Source organism: Sceloporus occidentalis, unplaced genomic scaffold, assembly GCF_023333645.1.
Source record: "Sceloporus occidentalis isolate IW3139 unplaced genomic scaffold, rSceOcc1.0.p SCAF_15, whole genome shotgun sequence".
In the NCBI taxonomy this organism is placed as follows: domain Eukaryota; kingdom Metazoa; phylum Chordata; class Lepidosauria; order Squamata; family Phrynosomatidae; genus Sceloporus; species Sceloporus occidentalis.
In genome coordinates this window covers 5098658-5124440 of record NW_028316995.1, presented here as the reverse complement: position 1 = coordinate 5124440, position 25783 = coordinate 5098658, and the positions used below count along the sequence as shown (strand labels likewise).

Genomic DNA, 25783 nt, shown 5'->3' with positions numbered 1-25783 from the left:
ACATTTTGAGTGACAGATATTTGTGCTTGTTTAAAATGGTAAATGACTGCTTACTAATGATTTCATCGACACAGTTAGTTATTAGGTGGAATTTGTCTTGTCGGGAAAAAAAATAACTAATAATATCCAACTCCATATTATAAGGTCAGTGTTCTAGTAAGTAAAAGTGTGAAAAGAAAGGTTTTTGAATAGATATAGCTAATTATTTCTAATTATTTTAAAAAGCAAAAGGAATCTAAGATATTTTGTGGTGTATATATGGCAGGTAATGCACTACATCTGACATTCTACAATAGATCTGGTAGTATCTATGATCTCATAAGTTAACAAGGAATTGGTTGCTTCATTCAAAGTGGTCGAACTAATTACATCTTAAAAGGGCATGAAGTAAGAATAGTTTCAGGGAATGGGGTTGGGAATTATTGGGTCCTAGAGAAATAGAAAAAATGTCACATAGTCACATATGGTTATGGAAACCAAAGGACTTCAATAGACAGGTCTATGGCACCAGGTAACATTACATAGGTTTAATGATGTGTAGGATGAAAATACAGTATCTTGATAATGGATAGACCCCCTACCCCATGACCATGATGGATTCAAATCTGTCGTATTAATGGAAAAGCACACTTGCCCATCTTGCATGCTTTGAAAATGGAAAGGACTGGGAATGAGAACATGGTAACCCAAGGTCCTCAAACTCAGCCCTTCAACCATGATAGGCAAAAGAGCTGTTCACCCGTAAAACATCAATAAAATGCTGGAAATAAATAAAAGAAAACATACATGAAAAAAACAGCTCCTTAAACTAGATTTTATTTAGACTGGTTGAATATTCATAAAGTTTTGGTTGTTACCCCCAAATATTGTACAAAATTAAATTATTACTGGCCTTGTGTGGTTGAAATGAAATATCAGAGTAAACCAAGTAATTATGGATTTTTTCCACAGGCCAGCCTAAGGCACGATACTATCAATAGTAGATTTTCTGTAGACCTGCAAAAAAAAAAGCAAACCTATGGGAAAGTAACAGAAATCGCACTGATACTGTAGATTTTTTTATTACAGGAATCTAGGCCAAGTACAGTGCTTACAATAAAAAACTCGACAATAGATATACTTTTTACTGAAGACTATTAAGCGCCAAGCTCCTACTTGGCTTCTGAATTAGAATTAGATTCTGTTGCACTGAATGGAGGAACTATTGATTAGAACTTTAGTGGGCAATGTCATTCAAGCTACTATAACAATTAAGCACGAAACAGAATGACTAATTACATGAATAATAGGCTGCAGACGAGTGTACCTCAATCCGCAATGTCAGTGGGTTATTTGTATGAGTAAAAGCTGGCATTGCATGGTTTATTCAATAAAGTGGGAGCTTGCAGGAGAGTTGTGGTTTCTACTCACTTATTTAAATACTGTATATGCTTTACACATGGGCATCTAAGCTATTCTTGGAGAAGAAGCTTACCGGGGTTGGCACTTCATAATGTAAAGTGTAATCAAAGAGTGATAAAACTCTAATTCCTTCGTTAGTGAGGAAACTTCAAAAAGTGGGACATTAATAGACTTGTGCAAATGGGCCAAAAACGATTTAGACAAATCTTTATTTTTTCACAACAAATTTTGTTTTCTGCCTTTTTGGTTTGGACGAAAATTGGAGGGCATTTTACATTAGAAAACTAAATATGTTGTCACTCATTCACTCCCTCCTGCTCTCTCACACTCCCATTTAAGTTTCTCTTACATGGTTATTCTCTCTCACTCATATCTTCCTATCTTCTCGGGTGACCGCTTCGGTCTCTCTGCGTACCTTGCACACTCCACTTCTTCTCTTGCATATTTTTATCCTGTCTTCTTTCTTTGCCAAATGCTTCTTGTGTCTTCTTTCTTTGTCCCCTTCTCCTTGGACTCCCGGTGAATGTCTGTTTAATCGTCATGTGCACCTTTAAAGACTCATGAAATATCTATTCCAATGCATGTGTAGAAGTGGGTATAAGAAGACACAAGTTAATCACAGTAGTTATTTAACTTATGCCCAAAAGTAGCACTTTATTGGTGACGATTAAACAATGGATCTAATCTAAACACAACAATTAATGGTTTGTATAGCAACGTTGATGCCAATGGGATCTATTCACTAAAAAGAGAGCAATATGTTATGACTTCAATATGTTACGAAGAGCTACCCCAGTGAGCTACTGTTGCGGGTAAAGATTGGCTGTCCCTGTACAATGCATAGTGATATCAGAAAGCCTCTTCCACTAAATTATACATTATCCAGGGCTAGCTTGGTCCATCTTGCTGGAGAAACCTGCCAATGTAGGACCATGATAATGAACAGTGAACGTCCTGCCATCTCTCCAATATGTTAAATATGATGATCCTCTATTTGCGGTTTTGTGGACCTACTATTCAATTGTAATTTTAATGGGATGCTTAGGAATAATGCATGCTAGCTCTTTAAACACTAGATAATCCAAAGGACGCTATTCATTTATAAATGTCTTCAATTCTTTATTCACGTTGGAATAAGTTGTTTTTTTCCCAGTTACGTCAAAAGCAAACAGAGGTGCTAGAATATTCATGCTGTCCCCAGAGCTTACTCTAAAAACGCCCCATGACGCATTCCAGGTACTTTACAAAACATGTGGCCCTCTGCTTTGCCGATGAAAGTGCTGATGCAGCAGATTAGTTTATAAGCCTTTTATCTTTAAAACATTTTAATTAGCTAACCGACATGTTTCATTTCAAAGCAATGCTTTTAACTTCACGCTTCACAAAGTATATGTTAATCTTTGATTAGAATTGTTAGTTTTTTTTTTAACTAATCCCTCATGTTTTTTTCACATTGCAACATGTTCCTATAAAACAGCAAAGTGTACACTACATTTTAACACGGACACAAAAAACTGATATCACATCTAGTTTATTAAATTTGGAAAATCAATTAAAATGTTTTTTTTTCTTTTCTTTACAAAGAGAAATGAGGACCTTTTATTGAAGCATGAGATATTCAGGGTTATAACCTTTTGGAGAGAACTACAATTACCTTTGTTCATGAATATTTATACATATATATATATATATATATATATATATATATATATATATATATATATTGCGCAAAATAGGACACAGCTTCAAGACTGAAAATTGTGCTCCTATTGATTGTGCACGCGCAGAGACCTAGTGCTGTTGACTGACCCCAAAGAGTGAATTATAGCTCCTTTCATTGATTCTGACTGCCATGGCTGAAAAATTGCTTGAGTTTCAAAATATCTTTAGTCCAACAGGACATAATTGCGGCATATCACCTGTCTTTACCACTGCGCTTTAGGTTTTTTATGGCCTTGTAAGCCTTTATCGGTGCCGTATTATAGACCTCTACTGGCCTTTAACTTGGTCCATGTGCAACTGCAGAAAATCAAGCTTAATATAGAGGTGCAGGAAGTTCAGGAGAAAATCTCATAGGAAGGGGATTGATTTTTAGCATGTCCTATTTATCCGCCACACAATATCACATCTATTAATAACATATTGCCTTTGGTGCGCCGAGGGTTCCGTTAAAAATGGGCTAATAATCACATAGATACCACATTGCTGTGCCTTCATTACCTACATGATGGTATAAACGGAACTATACTGTGTATGATGCTATTAGCAGTTCTTATCTCTGAGGAGTTGGGGACTAACTGGGTTCACAGGAAGATGTCTGCCTCAAACAGATTCTTCATGGGAATTCTGGCCGTTCTGAAATGGAAAATGCATTATTAATGTTAATTACATTAAGTTTGCTATATATGAATATATGAATTGCTCTCTTTTTTACCTTGATGAATACCACCCTGAGTATGCCTGAAGGACATCGTACATGTTCATATTCTTTTATTAAGTAGGGACATTCGGGTTTGCTCAACTGCAACCTGGACCCCAATAGAGGGATAATGTATATATATATATATATACATATATAGTCTTTTTTAAAGTTCTTCTAATTTAGGAAAACTGAGTTGTAAGTATGTAGTGTGCACACATTTTTTGGTTGTTTTATAATTTGCTATAAGTTTCAGGAAAATGTTTTAATATTGCTTTATGGCATCACCATACCTGGGAACTCTCCGGGTTTAACCCGGAGATTGCCGGGTGAGCACTCCGCGTCGAGACCCGAATCCTCTGGGTCGCGGGAGTGGGGTCTTGACACGCCCTGCTCCCTGCCGATTTTTTCCTTTACATGGTGGTGTTTCCCCCCCGACGTCAGCGGGACCGCCCACAGATGTCAGCGGGAACTCCCCCAAGGTCCGCGGGACCGCCCACCGACGTCAGTGTGCAGTCCTGGCCGTGTCCCACAAGGGTAGCTGGAGCAGAGAAGTTCCCAGGCATGGGCATCACTCAACAAAAGTATTGGAACATTTACACACGAGAAAGCTACATGCTTATTGCTATCCCATGCATGTTTAAATTTCCTCACTGTATTAACCTCTACCACTTCTGCTTGGAGACTGTTGCACTTATCTATGACTCTAGTTTTAGATTATGAACTCTTGCTCCTCCTTTGAAATTAATTGCCCTCCTGTACTTTGTTAGATGTGTCTATCGCATCCCCCCTCTCTATGCTCTCCTACAGAGCACAGACAGAAGACATGGAAGACAGCCATGTTATTCAATGGCTGAAATAAGGAAATTAGAGTTTGAAAGATGACATCTATACATACATATTCTCCCAGCTGTCTGCGTGGCTTTACAGTTTCTGTGGGGAATTCACACACTTCTTTTCAAACTACTGTTAAAATGTGTTTGTCACTGCTAGCAATAATTAGACAGAAAGGAAAGCTTCTTTTCCATTTTCATTATGGAAGAATAACTCCGCTCATTAGTATTCAGATGGCAAAGCTCCACGGATTTCACAGGATAAAAATGTTCTATACTGCATAAATTCACAACAGGAAGTACCAGTTTAGAGGGGAAAAAAATGTACATATATTAAGACTTTTCCATCATATTAAGAAAAAAAGAAACACGTCGCACAAAAAGGAAAAGAAGAAAAATAAAAGACTATATTAAAGGTTCTGTTCCACCTACTCATTTCCTCATTCATCATTTTGGTGGGAATACTTAACTGTCATGTGACCCCAAACCAGGCATTGATTGTTGACATTGGATTTTTTTAACCCCTTCATGACAAAGCCGGTAGATGTATGGGCTCACAATTTATTGTTTTTAATGGGTTCAAGGACGACCCATTGTTTTGGTATTTTTTGGGTGGTGATTAAACCTTCAGGAAATGAGATGACGAGTTGCTGAAGTTTATTTGTGTAGCTTTATAGAATGCAAATAATGCTTGTGATAAATAAAAATGAATGCTGAATTTGATGATTATATATCTAAACATCTTATCATATCATGTTTCCTGTGTAGATATGGTAGGTCAGCTATATGGGCAGTCTAATCCCTCATGCAGTCACATCAAAGAAAATAAAAAAAAACTAAATTAAAAAAGCAATCACAGCCTCCGATGTCCTTGTTTAAGCCAATCAATGGCAGGAAATCGCTCCCATTGGAATTAATGGGTATGCTTCCTCCGCATGTATGGTGTGGTCTCATTAGACCACCATGGAGGTACCATATGATGCATATGATGACTGCAGTGCCCCTTTAAATTTAACTAAGATACGTAAACATGATCTCTGTTCTTCACCAGCTCTTTATCAGAAGGAAGGATTTATTTTAGTACATGTTCTTAATCTACAAAATAGATCACTGGTTTTTGAAAGGTAAACATTGATCCTACCATCAGCAGTAAAGATGATTTAAAAAGCTCCTCATGACTGGTTTGTCAGTAGACCAATAAACTCTTGATAGCTTCCAAGAATTAGTGGACCCTATAGACATACTTGGAACAGGAAATAAATTAAGAAAGTCTGTTGGATTATGGGTTCATCATTGCGGGCAAGACAGTTTCCTTTAAACATAAAACATAGCATATGGAAAAATCTCATTTAAGTTATAGTTATAGAATTTATAATAGCTCTCAAGCTACAGTGCAGTGGGATTCTCCATCTTGTTGTTGGATGACATCAAGAAACATGCTGGGAAGAGTAACTGATATGTCATAATACTATTTATAATTTCTTTATTAGAATCACATTGTTATAACACCTTGATGTCAGGTACAGTTTAAATTATTTTGGGGTTTATTTTGTCTTTTTTTTAAAAAAAATGATTTTATGAAATCTGACTATTTTGAAAAAAGATTCTATGCTTAAAAATAAATAAAGTTAAAATCCATTAAAATAATATATTAGGCACATGTCTGCGTTCTTCTTGGGTGAAAATATCTTTTGTATGCATTTGGGTTCTTTGTATAACGTATACATAACCTTTATTGTCCATTGTGGGCTACTGTAGCCTATGAAGATATCATGTGCCTCAAACCCATTAAATGCCATCGTAACAACCTTCTATTACCTTTGTTTGGATGTTGGATAAAGGAATAAATGCTCTTTTTTGTTGAACATATACTGCATCTAATGTTCATATATTTTTTTATTAGCTTTTTCTATACTTTTATTTAAGCATATTATTTTTTTTTTAAAAAACCTCTGCATTAAAATTGTCTACATTTATTGATTCAGACTTTGTAACTATCCATTAATGTAAATAAGTCCTGATAGGCTATTCCAAAAATGAAATTGCTGTAATATTTGAATGCTGGACAACCCATTGGTAGTCAAAGTGTTCATCTGATCAACCGAGGATGAAACACGTAGTTTCAGTTACAAAACATAAAAATGTATATTTTTCTGCCCAGTCCAAACATGAACTTGTGTATAGGGTCATTTACATTTGGTTGTTACAGATTGCTGCGGTCGCGGCTGAATGAATTACCATTTTGTGCCCATCTGGAAGCACACTATTATAGGCCGGTTTATAACGTTCTAGTTAAGGCATAACAAGATAATCAGAATAATGGTTTTTATGATATCCTCCTGACATTCTGGCACTGAAAGTGTTATATTGAGCATTAAATATTTAAGAGATGCCAAATAAAGGTGCTTCAATAATACTAGTTCCTGCCCTTGTAATTTTTGATTTAAATTAGACCAATTAAGCCCTCCATTGAACAGGAAGCACAGGATTTTATTACTGTGTTGATGACCCTGTTTTACATAAAAAAAATCCGGTGAACAGAATTACTGTGCAATTTAAATATGTGAATTCTGAAGTACAGGTGGTACAGGAAAATATGAGGAATAAGGAATAAAGTGTGGCTATAATACAATGGATAGGCTTTATAAATTCTGTAATAATATATTTTGGGGGGGTAATGAATGAAGCATTCTTAGTTCTCTAATTTTTGTAGGTTAAACAAAAACATTCCGGAAACTATTGATAAAGGCAAAGAAACTCTAGATATTGTATTAAAAAGCCAATATGGCTACATTTTTCTTTGAAATGTCATGTTTAAGAGATTAAAGATTATAAGTGTAATTATAAATACCATGTGTTTTTTCCAAATATATGGTAATGGATTTAAGTGGATTTTTTTCTGTAGAGGGATGTATATGTCAACAAACACTCAGCTATGTTCAGCAAAGGTCAATATTACTGTAAATTATGACATTAATGTAATGTATTGTGAAAAGAAGCTGTTTAGTCGCTTCTTTTTAACACTTACTCTCCCATCAACATATAAACTGTAATAATTTGTAAACTATATTCAAATTGTCAGGAATCGTCAAATTTCAGAATTCATATAATTTAATGAAGTTTTTGATTTGAACATCATGTGCAAAAATCTGACATTTGGTTGTGTTAATGTATGGCGATACATGGGAACTTCCCAGCGAAGGCTACGTGGCGCTCTCCTTCTTTAGGAGTAGCTCCACAAGGGGGCAGCGTTAGCTGTATGGAGATGGGGCTAGTCATGCATAGGATGGTGTTAGCTGTGCATGGGGTTTTGCTAGCCCCAGACAACATTAAGTGGGCATGGAGTAGTGGGGGGGGGAATGGGCATGGAGTAGTGGGGGGGGGAATGGGTGTAGCCAAACAGCACTTCCAGAGAAAAAGGATACTGGACAACCCAGTAGGTGCAGCCAGACACTGTGCCCCTACCAAGAGAAAGAAAAAACTGACCTGGAGACCACGGTGAAGCCTGCTTCACCCTGAGACCCCTGGCCAAACTCATGTTCCCAGGGATGAGTATAGGTATCATGCCATTTTTTATTATTATTTTAGATTTTAGTAGTTCAGTGGATTGTGAAAAAAGCAATTCCAGAAACCAGGACACCTGTCAGCACAAACTGTATATCACAAACAACAATTCAAAAGGATCATTTATATATGTAAACATTGATTAGGTAGTGGTCTCAGGGCTATTAATGACCACACAGGCTTTTTAACATTTTGAAATATTTATGAGCCGTGCAAGTAAAACTTATCGAGTGCAAAGCTCGGTAAAATCAATCATCTACAAAAAGTTGGAGAAGAAAATTTTCCTTTAACAAAGGGCCATAGCTCTAGATAAACAAGCTCTAGGCATACCCTGGAATTCATTGTTCCATAGTTAAAATAAATAAATATATAATTTTTGGATTATTCTAATTTGGCAGCATAATCACACATTACTTGCTGGCATGTTGTGGTATTGTACAGCAAGAAGCATATGGTTATAACTATATATTGTATATTAAAAAATAATCAGTTTTGAAAAGGAGGGCTCTATTGAGTAGGAACAGGACACTTGGATTGCTCTTTGATGCCTTTAATTTTGTGACCTAATAAACAACACAATTGGAGCACATAGCATTGTAAACATACCTCCCAATAATATACATTTCTGGAACTTTAGTTTTATCACAGAAAGAAACAAGATAATCATAGAAAATTATGCTTTCTGTTAGGGAAAAGATGTTTAAAATAATCATAAGCCTTTCCAGTTTAGATCCACTCCTTTTTTTTCCACTATCATTTTGCGGTACAATATTAGATACCTAAATTAAAAAAAACACAAGATCCTTCTGGTTTTGAAACTATAATAAGAAAGCATCATGAACAATGAAAAAATCCATTTTCAACATCATGCATGAAATCTGACATTTTTCATTAACATGATTAGTTTATGTTCACATGAAAATGGAACATTGTCTTTATTTTGTTGATAGTGCAGAATTTTAATTTCATTCCAAAATATAATTTTTACTTTCTAATTATGTTAATGTAACACATGAATGAAACAGAACAAGAAAAACAAAGGCTATGTAATTAAACATTCTGCCAGAACATTCATTTATATTGAAAAATTGTATGATGAATATAACCCTTTGGCCACATCAGCTAAATATATCAATAATTATATTTTAGATATTTTTTTTAGAAAAGGGCTAATTACATCAGTTGTGAAAAGTCTTTGCTTTAACAGTTACTAGAATTTAGAAGATCGTATTATGCTTTTAGATATCATCCCATTAAGCACTATTTATCAGTGGAAATGTAGTTCCATAAAAACATTTTAAGCTGAATTTAACGTGACCTCTATACATACAATTAGTGTCGTTAGCGCTGGTGGTAAAAAACCCCTTATGTTTCTTTTTCGAATCAGAAGCTATAGATAGCGTCTTGCGACATTGAACAGTGAAATGGAAACGGTATTTAGATTCACTGAGCTTTATTAGGCCTGATTTATTTACATGGCATGAAATAATGTCTTTAATCTGATATTATGTCAAATGATACAATGTTATGAGTCCAGACAATAAGGCAAGGGGAAAAAACGAAGCCTTGAGTGGAAAATTGTGCATATCAACCAGCCCATGTGAATAAATGCTAAAAAAGGCTTTAATCGAATCAGTTTAAAATGCAAACCATCCCAGATAAATGAGCAATTGTAAGGCAGGTTATACTTCTCAAGCAGGATAATAGTGAACCATTTATACATGTCTAGTACACCGGTAATATATATATATATATATTATAATAAATGATTCCCAAGTATTTTAGTTTATGTATATTATTTTGCTACTTTTGAATTTTACCCCCAGCTTCATTCAGCCTGGTAGAACCATTACACATGGTGGTATTTTATAGGTGACGGCTAACTAACAATAACTGATTTCCGTAAACGTATTGATGCTACTAAAATGTAGTAAAGGATATTTCATCTCTCTAAAACATTTGTATTTTGTAAGGGTCCTCATCTCAATGTTCATCCATTTCAAGTGCTTGCATTCTTATATTCATCTTTGAAATGAAAAATAAATGACTTCATATGGGTCATTGTTTTATTGAAACTTACAACGACAAGTAATAAAGTCCCAACCCACTAAATGACACTTTTTCACAGCGGCTTTTCATCTTTCCCAACGTAATAAGAAAAGAACATCAATGCTTGTCACACGCCGCCTTGTTTTTTTAATGAAGCTGTTTTGCATCTCAAAGTTATCACACAGCAAGATCCGTGCGCATGTTTCCTAGCAGTTGGTGTGATACGACATCATCAAGAATAGACCCATAAATATTGTATGGAAATTAACAATGTTTTCATACAGATGAAATCAATGCGGTGGCCTAAAGCTCTGAAAAAAAAAGATTTTATGAACCTGTTACTTTTTTCACAATTTAGTACTTTGAATCTAATAGCTATTTGAGTTGACAACTTGGTCTGACCTATTTTTTTGTGCGCAATGCTTATCTAGAGGTAGCCTAATACTCTGTAATACATACCACGTTATACGCTTTCAAATTACACACCATATTTAAAGAATAGCAGTATATTTTATTTTAACTTTAGTTTTATGTTCCTGATTTATGCCGTTATAGTTAAGCATTTATATAGCTTTACATATATTATGCTCAGTAATTACATGATAAAATTGAAAAAGTGGGTGAATTGGATATTACTACATTTGTTTTTTGCATCTCTGGGCTTCAAAGAAATCTCAGTAAAACACGAATATTTAACCTGCAAATTCTATTGTCTGGGGTTTGTGAATATGCGCTGTCAAGATTATATTATATAGGAGATTGTATGTGCATAGATACATTGTCATCAATGGCAAGCTGTACTTATCACGCTCCTTGATTAACTAGTAAAGAAAAACGAAAATTATATAACCAGATATGGAAACATATTTTAAGTTCTTTCTTTTAAGCTCAAGATCTGTCGATGCCAGTCACCAGTTTGGAGAACTACAAGCTACATTTGCGTGATAAGATATATTAAGCCTTCTATCTCTAACCAGCTCACAATTTCTTTATACTAATTAAATTGGAAATGACATTAGCCTTCAGAGGTCTGCATCAGGTTTAAGAGACTAAGATTTCACACAGTTGATACCAATGTAAATTTGCATAAAAGTATCTCAGCTTGCTATATGTGGCATCGTGAGGAATCCCCATAGTCCATAATTTGATAGAACAGACCGGTGTAGCCTGGTCTACTTTGTGTTAATGGTGAACAAATTGTATCTTTTTTTAAGTCTACTATCATTTCTCTAAAAACATGTTACTATGGGACTTGAGTACTGTAAATATATTTTCAATAGTTAAGCCTCATAAACTAACCTATCTTATTAGAGAGAATACAACAACATACCGTATTTGCTTGATTATAAGACGAGGTTTTTTTCAGAGCAAATGCTCTGAAAAATACCCCTCGTCTTATAATCGAGGTCGTCTCCTAATCAGACCTCAAAATGTCCGCTGGGGCCATGCTGCTTACCGGGCTTTGGTCACGAGCAGCAGGAGAACAGGAAGCTAGCAGAGTGTCACATAACTCTGCCTCCCTCTCTTTCCTCTGGGGGCAGGGCCAGAGAAGTTGCTCGCACAGCGGGCCCCTGCAGAAGTCTTCGAGTGAGAGATCTGCAGGTAAGGGGGTGGGGGAGGGTTTTTGAGCAAGTATGTGTGATTAATGGAATGAATGAGTATTTAAATGTTTGTGAATGAGTGTGTGTTAGTATGGATGTGTAAGGGTGGTGGTGGTAGCATGGCATAGGTTGGCTGTACTCACACTCCTATCATCCCCATGTTCCAGCATGTACTGGCTGCCTTGGCTTGATAGGAGTGTGATTGCTGTTAGCAGTTATATATATATATACCTCCAGAAATGCCTTTTAACCCCCTATATGCCACTCTGCCCCATGATAGGCCTTTTAACTCCCTATATGCCACTCTGGCATATAGGGGATTAAAAGGCACATCATGGGGCAGAGTGGCAAATAGGGGGTATAAGGCATTTCTGGGGACAGAGTGGCAACCCTGGGGGCAGATGTGCATAACTGGGGGGCAGGTTGGCAAATAAAAGGAAATGTAAAAAAATATATTTTTCGCAATCATAGCTTTTATTAAATATGAAAATATTGTTTACATGAATTAATATTTACTGGTAAAACTTTTTTTCCTATAGGGTAGTCTTATATTCAGGCTTTTTGTTTTTTTCCTAAATTAATATTTAGATTTTGGGGGGTCGTCTTATAATCAGGGTCGTCTTATAATCGAGCAAATACGGTAATTCAGAAACATGTCTTTCTATACATTGTTTCCATCAGGAGATTTTGGAAAGCGTTAAACAGTTACACTGTGGGGTCAAAGAACCCATACAAATGGAATAATTTTCAGCAAATCAACTGTTTTTTATAATGTTTTGGCCATTTTCGTTATTAAGTGGCAAGATCAATCACTTAAAAAGTAGTTACTAACATCATCAATATAGGCAGGATTAACATACAACACAGCGGCTCTACAACTTAAAGTTAGTGGTATATCGGTTGGTTACTGATTCTTAGTATGAACCACCTATTTGTTTACCTACTGATTGTAAAAGATTCTAACACATTTAACATCTCTTTTAACCCTAGTAATATGAAATGGACCATATATAATTATTGGTATAGGCAATAGTCAAAGATATGTAATCATTGTTCATAAATAAATGATTATTAAGATATATTAATATGTTTCAATGATAGGCTTCAAGGTTTCCTTGATCTTAAAATATGGAATGAAGGATTTGCTGAACAGGCATTCTATAGATAGGATAGAAGCTTGCTAATGCATGGTATAGTTGTAACTCTAAAAGGGCATTACAGTATGCGTACAGTCACCACCTAAAATAGGGTTTAGACGTGTAAAGATCTTAGTGAGCATGTTTACCCAATTAGGTGAAGACCAATAGACTGACAAGACTGACATCATTATTCAAACCGTGTATATAAGTTAAGGCCTTGGAGAAGCATAGGAGGAGAGGTAGAGGGGAGATGTACTTGCCATCCACGGACTCTTCTCGTCCCAACACTCCCTCCCTCCATCCTCAGGAATGCATAGGACAGATGTCATGAACTAAATTCCTCTCCAAGGTTTTGTAAGACTTGTTTTATATTATTTTTGTTATCTACTTTTTATATTCTTCTTCTATTTTTTGTTCGTATTAAATGTTTTACCTTTGTTTGTATCTAAGTGACTCTGCCTATTTTTGACGCACATACATTTATATGTGTTATATTATTTGAAGTTTGTATTGGCCTTATACATTTTATTACACTGATCCTTTTATTTTATTTATTTTGAGGCATTGATTTAATGAAAGCAACCATTTGTTTCGTAAAACTGTGATGCATATTTGTTTTTTTTAAATGTATATATGTTTTATTTGGGTATATGTTGAAGGCCATGAAGTCATCACCGGAGAAAGCAATCCTTCCTATGTCTGTTACATTTATCAAATAGTCGGTGCATATATTATATGCTGGCATTGGTGTAATAAGTCTATTGCTTCTGTTTTCATTTTCAGAGCACGGATGATATTTTGGTGGCTTCTGCTGAGTGTCCAAGTGACGATGATGAGGACATTGATCCATGTGAGCCGAGCTCAGGTGGGTTAGGTTAGTCAACTTTTTTTTATTCCCTTTTTTCTTTAACATGTTTCATCGGTTAAATTGCATGCATATGCTAAGAAATATACAAACTGTAATGAACACTAAACCAGAATTTTAGACTTTTATTTATCTACATTTGCTCCAAGTGGTACATGTATAAAGTGTATTATTTGCATATGCCTAACCAGAATCCCATGCAGTGCTGGTAGCACTACAAGTTTAGGCTTTTTTTTGGCTGGTAGTTTAGTGTTTAATAATGCCTTAGCGACCCCCTCAATGCTGTGTGGAGGGATTTTCCATCACCTTTACCCATACAATAACTTATGTTCTACCACTCTCATCCAGTGGTCCAAAATGATAAGTTATGCATTATTATTTATGAGTTTTAGAAATGAATTACCGTAGTCATGTAAACAAAGAGAGCATTACCCTCCAGCCCTGATGAAATTCCTAATGCCAAAACCCTTTCCAAAAATAATGTGTCTGTTATGACAATCCAATCCATTTAAAAAAAAATAACACAGATCGCATAAAACAGATTATTTTTCATCATAGTGTGCAATTAAGATCAAAAACCTACAGGTACACAAATTGTAACTAGGCTGCAATAAAAGGGGATGAATTAGAGGTTATAAAATGTTAAGCCTGTCCAGGATTTAAAAAATCATGTTCACCAGACAGTTTACAAGAGCAAATATTATTAGAAATAACTTTCCATGGCGGATTGCATATTGCCTAGGTGCTGATTTCAAAAGGGCTTCAACATCAACTTCAATTAAAATGAGAATAATCAATTATAACAATTAAATGTGATAATCAAAAACGATCAAATTTACCACACATATCAAAATTATAACATTTTAAGTTAGAACAGGAATCATATGGATCAGTTAGGAGAATGACCATAATTCTAGATATTAGGTTATTGCATTTAGATAATTGCTATAGATAGATAGATAGATAGATAGATAGATAGATAGATAGATAGATAGATAGATTTGTTAAATTGTTTGTATATATGGTATTTGTTAAATTGCATATATAGTGACACACATTGTATGATGGTTAATTAAAAAAAATGTCTTTACATACAATGCTTCAGAATTCCCCAAACTGCATTACAGATTACTGGGCATAACGTAGCACAAGCTTAAAGTAACATGAGACACGATATATCCGTGCTTGTGTATTGAACCTTTGCACACAATCGTGGCTGATGCCAACATCATTATTCTAGTCAAGTCTGTTTTGAGACTTGCTATGCATATCAATCTCTGCATAGACTGGAAGCATCTGACCATCAGGAATGAGGGGCGCGTAAGGCTGGGAAAAGTTTTTTTTTCCCTCAACCTATTTAAGGAGAACCAATAATTTTTGCTGAAGTAAAGGGATTTCTCCTATCCACTAATCTGAAGAGCCAGATCATGATGCTCAGCTTCAGAGCATTGTGAGGTGGCCACATTGGAACTGCAACGGATGTCTTTGCTGCCTAAGAGGAGCTCTCCGACAGACCCATGATCCCCATTGCAAAAGCAGGGCACTGTGGCAGCTACACAGGACAGCAAGACAGTGCTTGCTGTCCTACAAACATGTTTTTATGGAGGACACAGATGCCTGAAAATGGTCTTATATAATTTCCTTACACTATACATATAAGAGGGTTTTGTATGGAAAATAACTACTCAAAATGTTGGAGAGCAAATTTGGTAAACACCTTTATTGGCTAACTGAAGTATAATGGATTGCAAGACGAGGTTTGTTCTTAAGGCATATTATCAAACTAGCTCTCTCTCTTTCTCCGGCCAACATGATACTGCTCTATAAAATTGTCTTATCACCATAGGAACTGATTAAATCTCCCTCCAAATTAGAGTTGTCCATTGATTGCCTCTGATGAATATATATCCTTGTTTCAAACTGTAAACTAAAGCCACACTTTATACATATCTCAGATGATATGAATAATTTTTAGCATTGATTTGAGATGTTTGTACATTTGTAATTTAGTACTTACAAAACAATTTCAATAAATATGATTGCTCCTCTAGGGATTGCCTCACCAAGATCTGGTTTCAGTCCAGAAAAATAATAATTGAGTAGCATGAGGTATAAGAACTATGAAGATGTACTTTATAATATAATATGTCCTTAGATCAATAGGCCTAGAATAAAAGAGTGACTGGCTACTGAAGCGTCTTTATGACGATTGTCTCTGAATAAAGAAAGACATTGATGTACATTTAAGAGTGATTAACCCATACAAACGATCGCTGTATAATGATACCAGCACAATGATATTGTCTTTGCCAATTAAGATGCACAGCAGGCTTAATAAGAGTATTCTATGAATGTTTAAAATTATGGTGGGTCACATGCCATAGACAGAAACCAATTAGGACAAACATATACCCGGGTCAGTGCAAATATCGATGAATGTCTGGCATTACATGCGCAAGAGATCTCAAGTAATGATCACACCCATATGGAGTAGGGAAATGTTGGATTAAAACGAAATACAATTACTGTTAGTCAAAACTCAAATACTCATTTTATGGGTGGTTACTGTCCTTATGTAAAGGGCATGCTCTAATCACTTTACAGTGTCTTGACAATAAGGGTAACAGGAGTGGTGCTGAGACTGGCTGTATAGGGGCTCCTAACCATGTGGTCAGAGCTCTATTCCTATGTCTTGTAGAGTTAAGCAAAATCAGCACATATTTCAGTTTTCTTAATAATTCATGCTGATCTGAGCTTGTGGTGGTAAGTGTGGGTTGAAGACATAGATTTCCATCCCAGTAAGCCAACAGCAGATCAGCCTCCAGGGCCTCTACAAACACATTATGCTTATGTTTTTGTAGTCCAACTTTGCATCTGAAATAAAGGCCTAGACAGTCAATATGGTACACAGGGTAGGTGGACCACTGGGTCTGGCATTATTTTTTCAGTTTCAATTAAGAAGATATAAATATCTGGATCTGAGATCTTAATCTTTACCTGGTATGATGTAATGCACGGCCCTATTTTTGGTCCCAGTTTAGCCCTTGTGGTTGGAACCAAAGTAGTGATAAACCTATACTAGTAAAATTATGTTTGCCTTTGTACCTTGGAACTCTCAAGTGGTATCCAAGAAGCTCCAAGAATAAGGGCTAACTTCTGTGCCTCTGAAGCAGTGCTGGATCTCCAGGTGTCTGGACTACCCTTGTTCCTCAACACTCTGCCCAAACCCATGTCTGGTGTGAGCGACCCTATGCAACTGCTCATGCCGTCCAAACGGGCCCCTCCTTCTCTTCTAAGAGACAGGGAGACCTCTGGCAGTCCAATGCTAGAAAGCATGTGACCAACAAAATCAACTGACACCTATATATTTTTTGTTCTTATGACTTACTTATGACAAACTGCCAGATGTCTGCACATTGAAGCACACAGATGGAGATGTTTTCCCATTGCTTTTCCCTCTCGAGGGTGCATTCCACAAAGGATCCAGCAGTATAACATCATTGCTAGTGGCATAGAAGTTAATCAAACTAGCTAGGTTTTGGATGGAAAATAGACGGGATTAATAATAAAACACTCTGCAGGGCACAGTGACACTGTGGGGGGCTTCATCTTTAAAAGTAAAATAAAAGTGTTGACTTCCTTTCAGATATTGTTTGCAATGAAAAAAAGGTTTCATGTGCACATAAAATGTTACTATACAAGGAAAGATTTTGTATATGTTTCTTATGTAATAGCAACACCACAGTGATAAAAGAGAACGTAAAAATGAAATGGTATCTTAAACACAGTTTTGACATTAGACTGAAGCCCAGATAAGCCCAGAGTGACACTTTTTTATGCTCCATTTAAAATATAGGCAAACAATAATAAAATAGAGGATAAAAGAAAATGTAATTCACTTAAAGCATGTGAAATGGAAAACTTTGATCCATAAAAAGATAGAATTGTTATCTGCAGAGAAACAGCAACACATCTTACACAAAGCCTGTCAATTATTGAATAAAGCATAGCATTGATTTAAAGGGAATGTTTGGTGCAACCTGAAATAGCAAGGCCTTGTCACTTACAAAAGAGAAGGAACACAGGAACACAATAACATGTTTAAATATATATATATATATATATATATTTATATATATGACCTTTTGTCCTTTTTTTAAGCACTTAAGTCACTAGTTGAATGTTTTCTGTTTATGTATAATTCTACACGTAGGATTACATGTAGTGTAAAGGGAATTTAGGCTGTTTTCATACCATGGCTTTATGAGCTCCTGTAGGGGCTTTGTGCCCAGTTGCTTGGGGGGGGGGTATGTTGGGCAGGACTAGATGGTCCCCTCTGAGCATATTGTCTACAAATTGTACTTTGGGCCTCAACATTGGGCTTTTTTTCTGGGCTGTAAATTGTTAGCTGTTCCCTGTTACAACATACTCCATGCAAGTCTGAAGCAATAAGGCTTTGTCTCTTTCTCCCTATATCTTCATCCTACCAAACATTATTCCTCATGCACCTTCCTGCCTGTCCTTAACAGCACAGGAAAGCCTTATCCCCGGTAATGCACTTTAGGAAGTCTGAGAACTTTTGTCAGAACATCTTCTCAATATCTGTCAACAAAAAAAAAGCCATAATTCAACATAACAGATAATGTATGTTTGCATGCCGATTTCCGTGTCATTTATATCTTACAATGGATTATACAGAATGTCACATAGTATAGTACTTTACATGATATATTTTCAATTATTAAGCCGTGTGCCTTGCAATTATTGAATCTAAAAAAGTACATCAATCCCCAAAACAAATATGTGTATTCTGAAAATAAACAGCTTCTTAATTGTTCACACAGTAAGTTAATGAGTTATGATCCATCACCCTCTTTCTAAGTACCACTGACAGCGTGAATTCATAGAAACTAACTTGTTCTAATAATTCATCCTAGTATTGAATTAATGGAACGCTGGGCGTTCGCTCTCTCTGTGGATTAATGAAAAGCTAAATCTATGCATTTCTGGTACGGTTTGTAAACGTCATTAGTATTTGTCTTGAAAATGTATTTTATATAAAAAAAATTATACCATCATACCCCAGTAAATACCCTGAAGTGGTAAATGCTTACATTCTCATGGTTAACTTAAAAACCTTAAAAAATGTAACTTAATTACCTTTTATATATATATCTATAAATATACATACAGGACAGGATTTATTATCAAACTATTCAGTGCAGGATTTCCCGATATATGTTACCATAAATGCGGGGCTGCTATCAGAAAATCTGGTACAAACCCAATACATACCTAAGAACCCATGCCTCATGTTCCTCCCTCCATCCTGCCTCATAGTCGCAATGGGACCATAAGGCCTCAGTCCCCAAAAAGTGGTTACCGTAGCTCCACGGCCTGCAAGGACCCATTCAAAGGATCACACCTAAAGGTCCCTGTCACATGTGAAGTGCTGTGAGTGCTAATCAGAGGTCCATAACAAGCCGGGACCATTTGTTTGCCTGGGCCCTGTACATGGAGACTGGGTGCATCCTCTAAGGGCTGCCCTACATACTTGATATGTCAGTTTACTTTAATTGTTCCAAGTTAAGTGTCAGAACTGTTTTAAAATAATCAGTAAGGTCTCCCTATACTAGAGCCAGGGTTAGCTACATCAAGAGGTAGGGCTATCCCAAGTGGGCAAGGAGTGGATGTGGTCAAACGCCAGGTAGAAAGATGAAATTTACCACAAGACTCTGGGTCAAACCTGGAGATGGTATGAGCAGAGGGTACAGCAGACAAAGAATTGAGTTATTTTAGAATAAAAGCGTTAAATAGATTGCGTGAGTAAAGAAACTTTGAAATAATGGAAGAAAGACTGAATAAGATTATGTTGGGAGTCTGGATGAAGGAAAAACAACTGGAGGAAATATGAGAAAAAAGTGGAGAGTATCCCATCAAGCCAAAACAGATGAAACTAAGACACCAGTCAAAGAAAAAAGAAAAATGTAAAGATGTTCTTGTGTCTTATGTTAAGAAGTCATATTTCATTTTAATACTATTTCTGAAATAGGCTGATTAATGCTCTAAAATGGATGCTGCGTATGTAAAATACAGCAGGTATAACGTTAATTGGAGTTCCTTTTTCTCTGTCTTCCACTGTTTAGCTTAGCTGTTTCAGCAGATGATACATAATAGTATAACATGCTGAATGAATATCTTTATTCATTTTATGTTAGAGATCATATGAACACCATAGACGATATTGCATTCACTGCATGAGTATGAAATTTGAATACTTAAAAATGTTCTTCTTCAAAGTAATCAGGGTAGTGCTCTGTTCAAATCTCTTTTTCCAAGACATCAGTATGAGCAAAGTAAAAAAAAAAAAGAATTCTTTCATTTAAAGTAGTGTTGTTACGTTAATTTCAATTCACAATCTCTGCGGGAGACCGAATTTGCAATGTTCTTTGTTCAATATTAATGAAAAGTGGTTAAGGAAGTGGACAAAGCTTTTTTCCCTGAAATGAAGTCCAATTTTGAAAACAGCTAGATATTATGCTGAAATGCATTATGACACACTGTAAAGATCATTGGATCTTATTAAATTATTATCTAAAATCATCTTATAGAAAAGATCAAATTTTAACGTTTTTGATGCTGGTGGGATGAGAAATCCTGAGAAACAGGATTAGAGAATTAAAAAGTCTAGACTATGAAATTTTTAAAATAATATGGCTTATAATAAATAATAGCCAACGCTATGTTTGCTTTATGTAACTCACATTAGTTAGCAACTACCATTGTTGAAATAATATATATTTCATTTTTCTTTGTATCCTCCCCTATACCATTTAAGAATCTTAGGACAGTTCACTGTGCATTAACATCATATACAAATATCTATTTGGCAGGAAACAATTTAAATGCAAACGTTATATATTTTGGTCACTGCCTTTAAATATTACAAACATATGTATACCGGGCAGATCCATGTGAAACAGCAGTCCAGTTATTATTACTTTATCTAAATGGACATGTACGTTCTTATTGTTATTTTCCCTACTCCTCCCTACCAATTACATTTCTATGTTGTGTTTATAACTTTCTCCTCTTAGTACCATTTTCTCTTCTCTATTTAGCCCAAGGTTTCTTTCCTTTCCTCTCTGCCAAGTCAGGACCTCTTACTGGTGTTTCCATGAAGGGAGCAAAAAGCCTGTGCCTTTTTTGTCACATGTATTTTTTTTATCTTTGCTCTCTTTCTTTCTTGACGTGACCACCGTGCACCCACAATGATGCCAAAGACACTATAGATAATTCTTTGTATCAAGAACCTTCTGACCCCTAGAAGGTGTGGCTGATTTTTGATGGCATCTTTGACTAAAATGTTAGAACATTAACAAGCATGCACCCTCTACACGTTTTGCTTAAGAGAATGTTAGATTTTTTCCTCTCGTTATTTACTCACAGAATACAACCTGGTGTGAAAAGGCTAGTTGAGCTGAGCTCATAATTATATATTTAACTATACTAAAAACAATTTTGCATCATTATTCAAACAAGTTCCAGGTCTTTTTGAGGAGGCAGTAGGTAACATCCATCAAATGACTGTTTCCATCGGCAGACTGAATAGTTAAGAAAGAAAATTGTGGAAATGTGCTTGGGTATGAGAGACGTTCCAGCAGGTGAAACATTCATTTACCTGGCATTTAAATACACGTCCTTGTTCTCTTTTTAAAGCACCATTGTTATTGGGAACTTTTCTTTCCTCCAGTCAAGCTGAGATGTGACAAAGTGAAAGTTAATTGACATCTTTTGCTAAGAAATGTTAGCTCAAGTAAAGCAAGGAACAGTTTTAATAGCAATGGGTAGATCCAACATACAGCAATGAAGAATTTAATAGTTAAACTGTAGATTCACTTATGAAGCAACCATGGCACGCAATAACACCCCAATGTAAGGATTGGACCATAAAGGACCTTATAATAAAATGAAGTCCAACAACTGATGATATCTACTCATCTCAAATACACATTGGGGTATTTTATGTCGTTTTGTTGAATCTGGTTTTACATATATTATTATGTAGTTAAGGCTAGATTCTGCTTTTTGTGTATCTATATATATATCAAACAAAATGTTGTTTAATATATATATATATATATATATTATATATAATAGCTATATCTAAATGTATAGGTAATGTTAAACACTCAACTACAGACAAGAGACAAACCAGAAGGCTTATTTTTCCCTCAGAAATCTCATGGTGTTGCCACAACCACAAAGGATTCTGGGTAGGCACATGCAAATAAGGTCAACAATAATGACCTTTTGTCTCTGTATCCACTTTATACATGGACCCCTTGAAAGTAATTGCCCACTGTACAAGACAGCCTTTAGACTAAACTCGGGAAGAGATGCAATAGCCAGATCACCACTCACAGACAGCTTTTTTTTTTTCCATAATCTCTTACACCAAGAAGGCTCAGGACCCCAGCTTTCTTTGCTATTCAGCCAAGTCAGAAAGCTGCATGCAATGGGTTCCTTCAAGACCTCCTAGCCTTTCATCATCTCAGCCAAAAAGATGCAGTCTGACGGAAGAGTTACTAGGTCCAGCCTTACCACAGAGCACCAGCCAGAAGGCATGGCTGAAGCGCTAATCACAGCAATCCCTTAGAGAGCCCTGCTAGTAGCAATCAACTCATTCCAGCAGCAAGAAGCAGCACAGCCTCTCTAAACATTACATAAGTTATGGTGGGTTAAGGTGATGGAAACCCTTCCATTTAAATTTAAGGGGTAGTAGAAGTATTATTAAACACTCATCTACAGACGCAATTACTTTTAAGGGATCCATGTGTAAAGTGGATATAGAGGCAAAGGTGATAATTGTTAACCTTATTTGCATGTGCCTACCCATAAACCCTTGTGGTTGTGGCAGCACCATGAGATTTCTGAGGGAAAAAAACTAGAACATATAAATTACTTTAAGTTAATATATGTGATGTAAGTAGAATGGAATTGCATTCCAAAAATTATCTATTCTCTGGAAACCACTGACTTTTCTTTCATTAAATTAAAATGTTTACCTGTCAAAAATTAGAAATAAATCACTGTAACGAAAGCAGTTTCACTAAAAATCAATAGGAGCACCTTATGCACATGTGTGTATATGTGGGGTCTCATTAGACCACCTATGAATCTCACACAAAGTAGAATTAGCGAAGGTTGGAAGTGAGCTCCAGTGTATTTGCGGGACAGTAAAAGTAAACTTTTCTCTTTGAACAGCTATATTTTCTTTAGGTATCAGGGATTAACCTTTAGTATTATTGAGACTACCCTATTTTGGTTTATACATTCTTTTGGAAATTATCTGCTGTAGAAAATCACAAAAAAAATTTTAAATTTAGAACATCTTCACACTGTACTTACAACAATATAAAAAATTTAATACTTTAATTGAATGGAGAAACTAATTTCCAATTTTACTTTATTTCGCCGACTCTCGGCATAGTGTTTTAGAACTTTATTGATGTTTAATAAGTAACACCTTCAGACTTTTCCCCCTTGATTTTTTGGTACTACAACGTTAAATCCAATTCTTGTGATTACTTAAAGAGTTACATTCAAAGCTGCATTCATTATTTTTCCCCCCTCTTGATGAGTTTTGCGAATAGCTGTTTTTGAATGCACAGGATTTTAATTATTGAATTTAAATAATGTTAAAGTTATTAAAAATGCTTAACAGATAAGGGAAATATCATAGTCATAATTAACTATTTTTGCTTTCATTTCTTTTTTCCAGCAAATCCTACTAGAGCGGGAGGAAGAGAGACTGTCTCTAACGACCCTATTCGAGAGTCCAGCAGCACGACAGGCATGGTGGTTGGCATTGTTGCTGCAGCAGCTCTCTGCATTCTCATTCTCCTTTATGCCATGTACAAGTATAGAAACAGGGATGAAGGTTCCTATCATGTGGATGAGAGTCGAAACTACATCAGTAACTCAGCACAGTCCAATGGGGCTGTGATCAAGGAGAAACAGCCCAGCAGCACTAAAAGTTCTAACAAAAATAAGAAAAACAAGGACAAAGAATATTATGTCTGATCGCAGCCGCTTAATGAACATGTGTATAGAAATAGTCTTCATTTTATCTGAGACATAAAATTAACAGACTTATTTACTTTACTTTTTATGAAGCACATTGAAAAAAAAGAAGACAGGGAATGCAATCAGGAAGGAGAGACTGTTTTTAAAAAAAATAACAAATTAAAAAAAAAAACATAAAAAAAATTAAAGTCAAGCATATTATGGTTTTAGTCCCCAGAAACAGGAGCCAAACTTGATTATTCAGTGTTTTCATCTACTTTGCCTATCATTGTACGTTGTTGGAATGTTTTGGAAAGACGCTAATGAGACCACAACATTCTTGAAGCACGGAATGATTTCCAACATCAAGGCATAATTTAAAAGAAGCTACCTATGATTCTTCTGGATATAGCCAAAATGCTAGCGCTTTCTCCAAAAGTAAGTTAGTTTTAATGCCAGAGAAGATGCGTCAGAACTTACAAACAAGGGGCTTATGGACTTGTATGGAAGTAAATAATTATAATGTGTTCATTATAGAGTCCTGGCTTTTCAGAAGACTTCTGTTAAAATCCAACAGACTTTCACAAAGCCCCTTTCTGGTTGCGAGGAATATGTTATGGATGCCTTATTTTCAGAAAGATGAAATATAAGGCGCTTTTTCAAAATAAAACAAGAGGGATAGATGCAATCATTGGGAACTTTTCATGCACGCTTAATATGTTATTACATATGTTTATATAAAACACATCTATATGTGCTTTCTGGACTGTGATAAGTGATGTTTTATAGCCTGTTGTATAGACAATGCAAAATATATCTGCTCTTCAGCCATTTTTGGTAAAATAAATGTTCTAAGTGTTGCTAGGTATAGAACGTTTTCTGATGTCTGATGCAACAGACCTGTTTCAGTTCTTTGCAGCCATCATCAACTCCAAATTTTCTTTTCTTTTTTCTTTTTAATATTGGTGAGTATGCCACTGGGATGAGTATGAATGTAAATAAATATAAAAAAAGTGTAATACTATACAGCACAATAGCCAACATTCCATTGCAGTCAAGTTACGATGTGTTGGGTCACACAGGTATGAAGGTGTTTCCAATTTACTGTAATCAGCCCAAATAAATTAATAAATAACCGAAACAACAATGGCACTCAATATTTCTTTATGTAACAGAATTAACATAAACTAATTCTTTTTTTCTTATCTTTTTTTTACACTCTAACTGAAGTAATCATTATGTTATTTTTTTTGAAAAATGTAAACATGTATTATTCACTACTTAAAATCAACCTATATACAGTATATATGTACAATATATGTACAATCACACACACACAGATAAAAAAGACCCAAACATTACAAAAAGAAATAAAGACAAAATAAATGTGTATTGTTTCTCCATTTTTGTTGAGAAAGGCAACAAGTACATGTCACTACCATTTCTTTCAAGTTAAAGCATAAAGATGAAATCTTTTGACCTAAAGGCATGATTAAATATATTCTTGTTAAAAAAAAAAAAAAAAAAGGCGTTACAATTGTTGGTGTTACAAGGGAAAGTATTTTTTTGTGTTTTATTCCAAAATAACAAAAAGAACACTTGAACTTTATAAAGTCAAATAACTTTTATGGGTAAAACCAGTTTTACATTCTAATTTTGTAGCAAGGGTTGTTGTATATTGTTTGATTAGGCACATGGTTAACAAAAACACTGAGTGTCATACCACTGATGCTTAAGGAAATGCAAAGAGAATACGTTAGTCAGAGAGAGGGTACTTCATGAGAACTCTGCTCACTTGAAGGTCTCCTGGGAGGAATAGAGATATTCACACATTATAGAAAGGA

General features: G+C 35.4%; 1 protein-coding gene across 3 annotated transcripts in view; it reads left to right on the top strand.

The window, feature by feature from the left end:
- LOC149303174 (neurexin-1-like) overlaps positions 1-23957 on the top strand; it is a 619545-nt gene extending 595588 nt beyond the window's left edge. For all 3 annotated transcript variants that reach the window (XM_089481601.1, XM_089481603.1, XM_089481600.1), the window contains 2 exons: positions 13790-13880; positions 23656-23957. In XM_089481601.1, coding sequence (XP_089337727.1) covers positions 13790-13880; positions 23656-23957 — 393 coding nt within the window. The remainder of the gene's footprint in view (positions 1-13789; positions 13881-23655) is intronic.
- The last annotated feature ends 1826 nt before the right edge of the window (positions 23958-25783 follow it).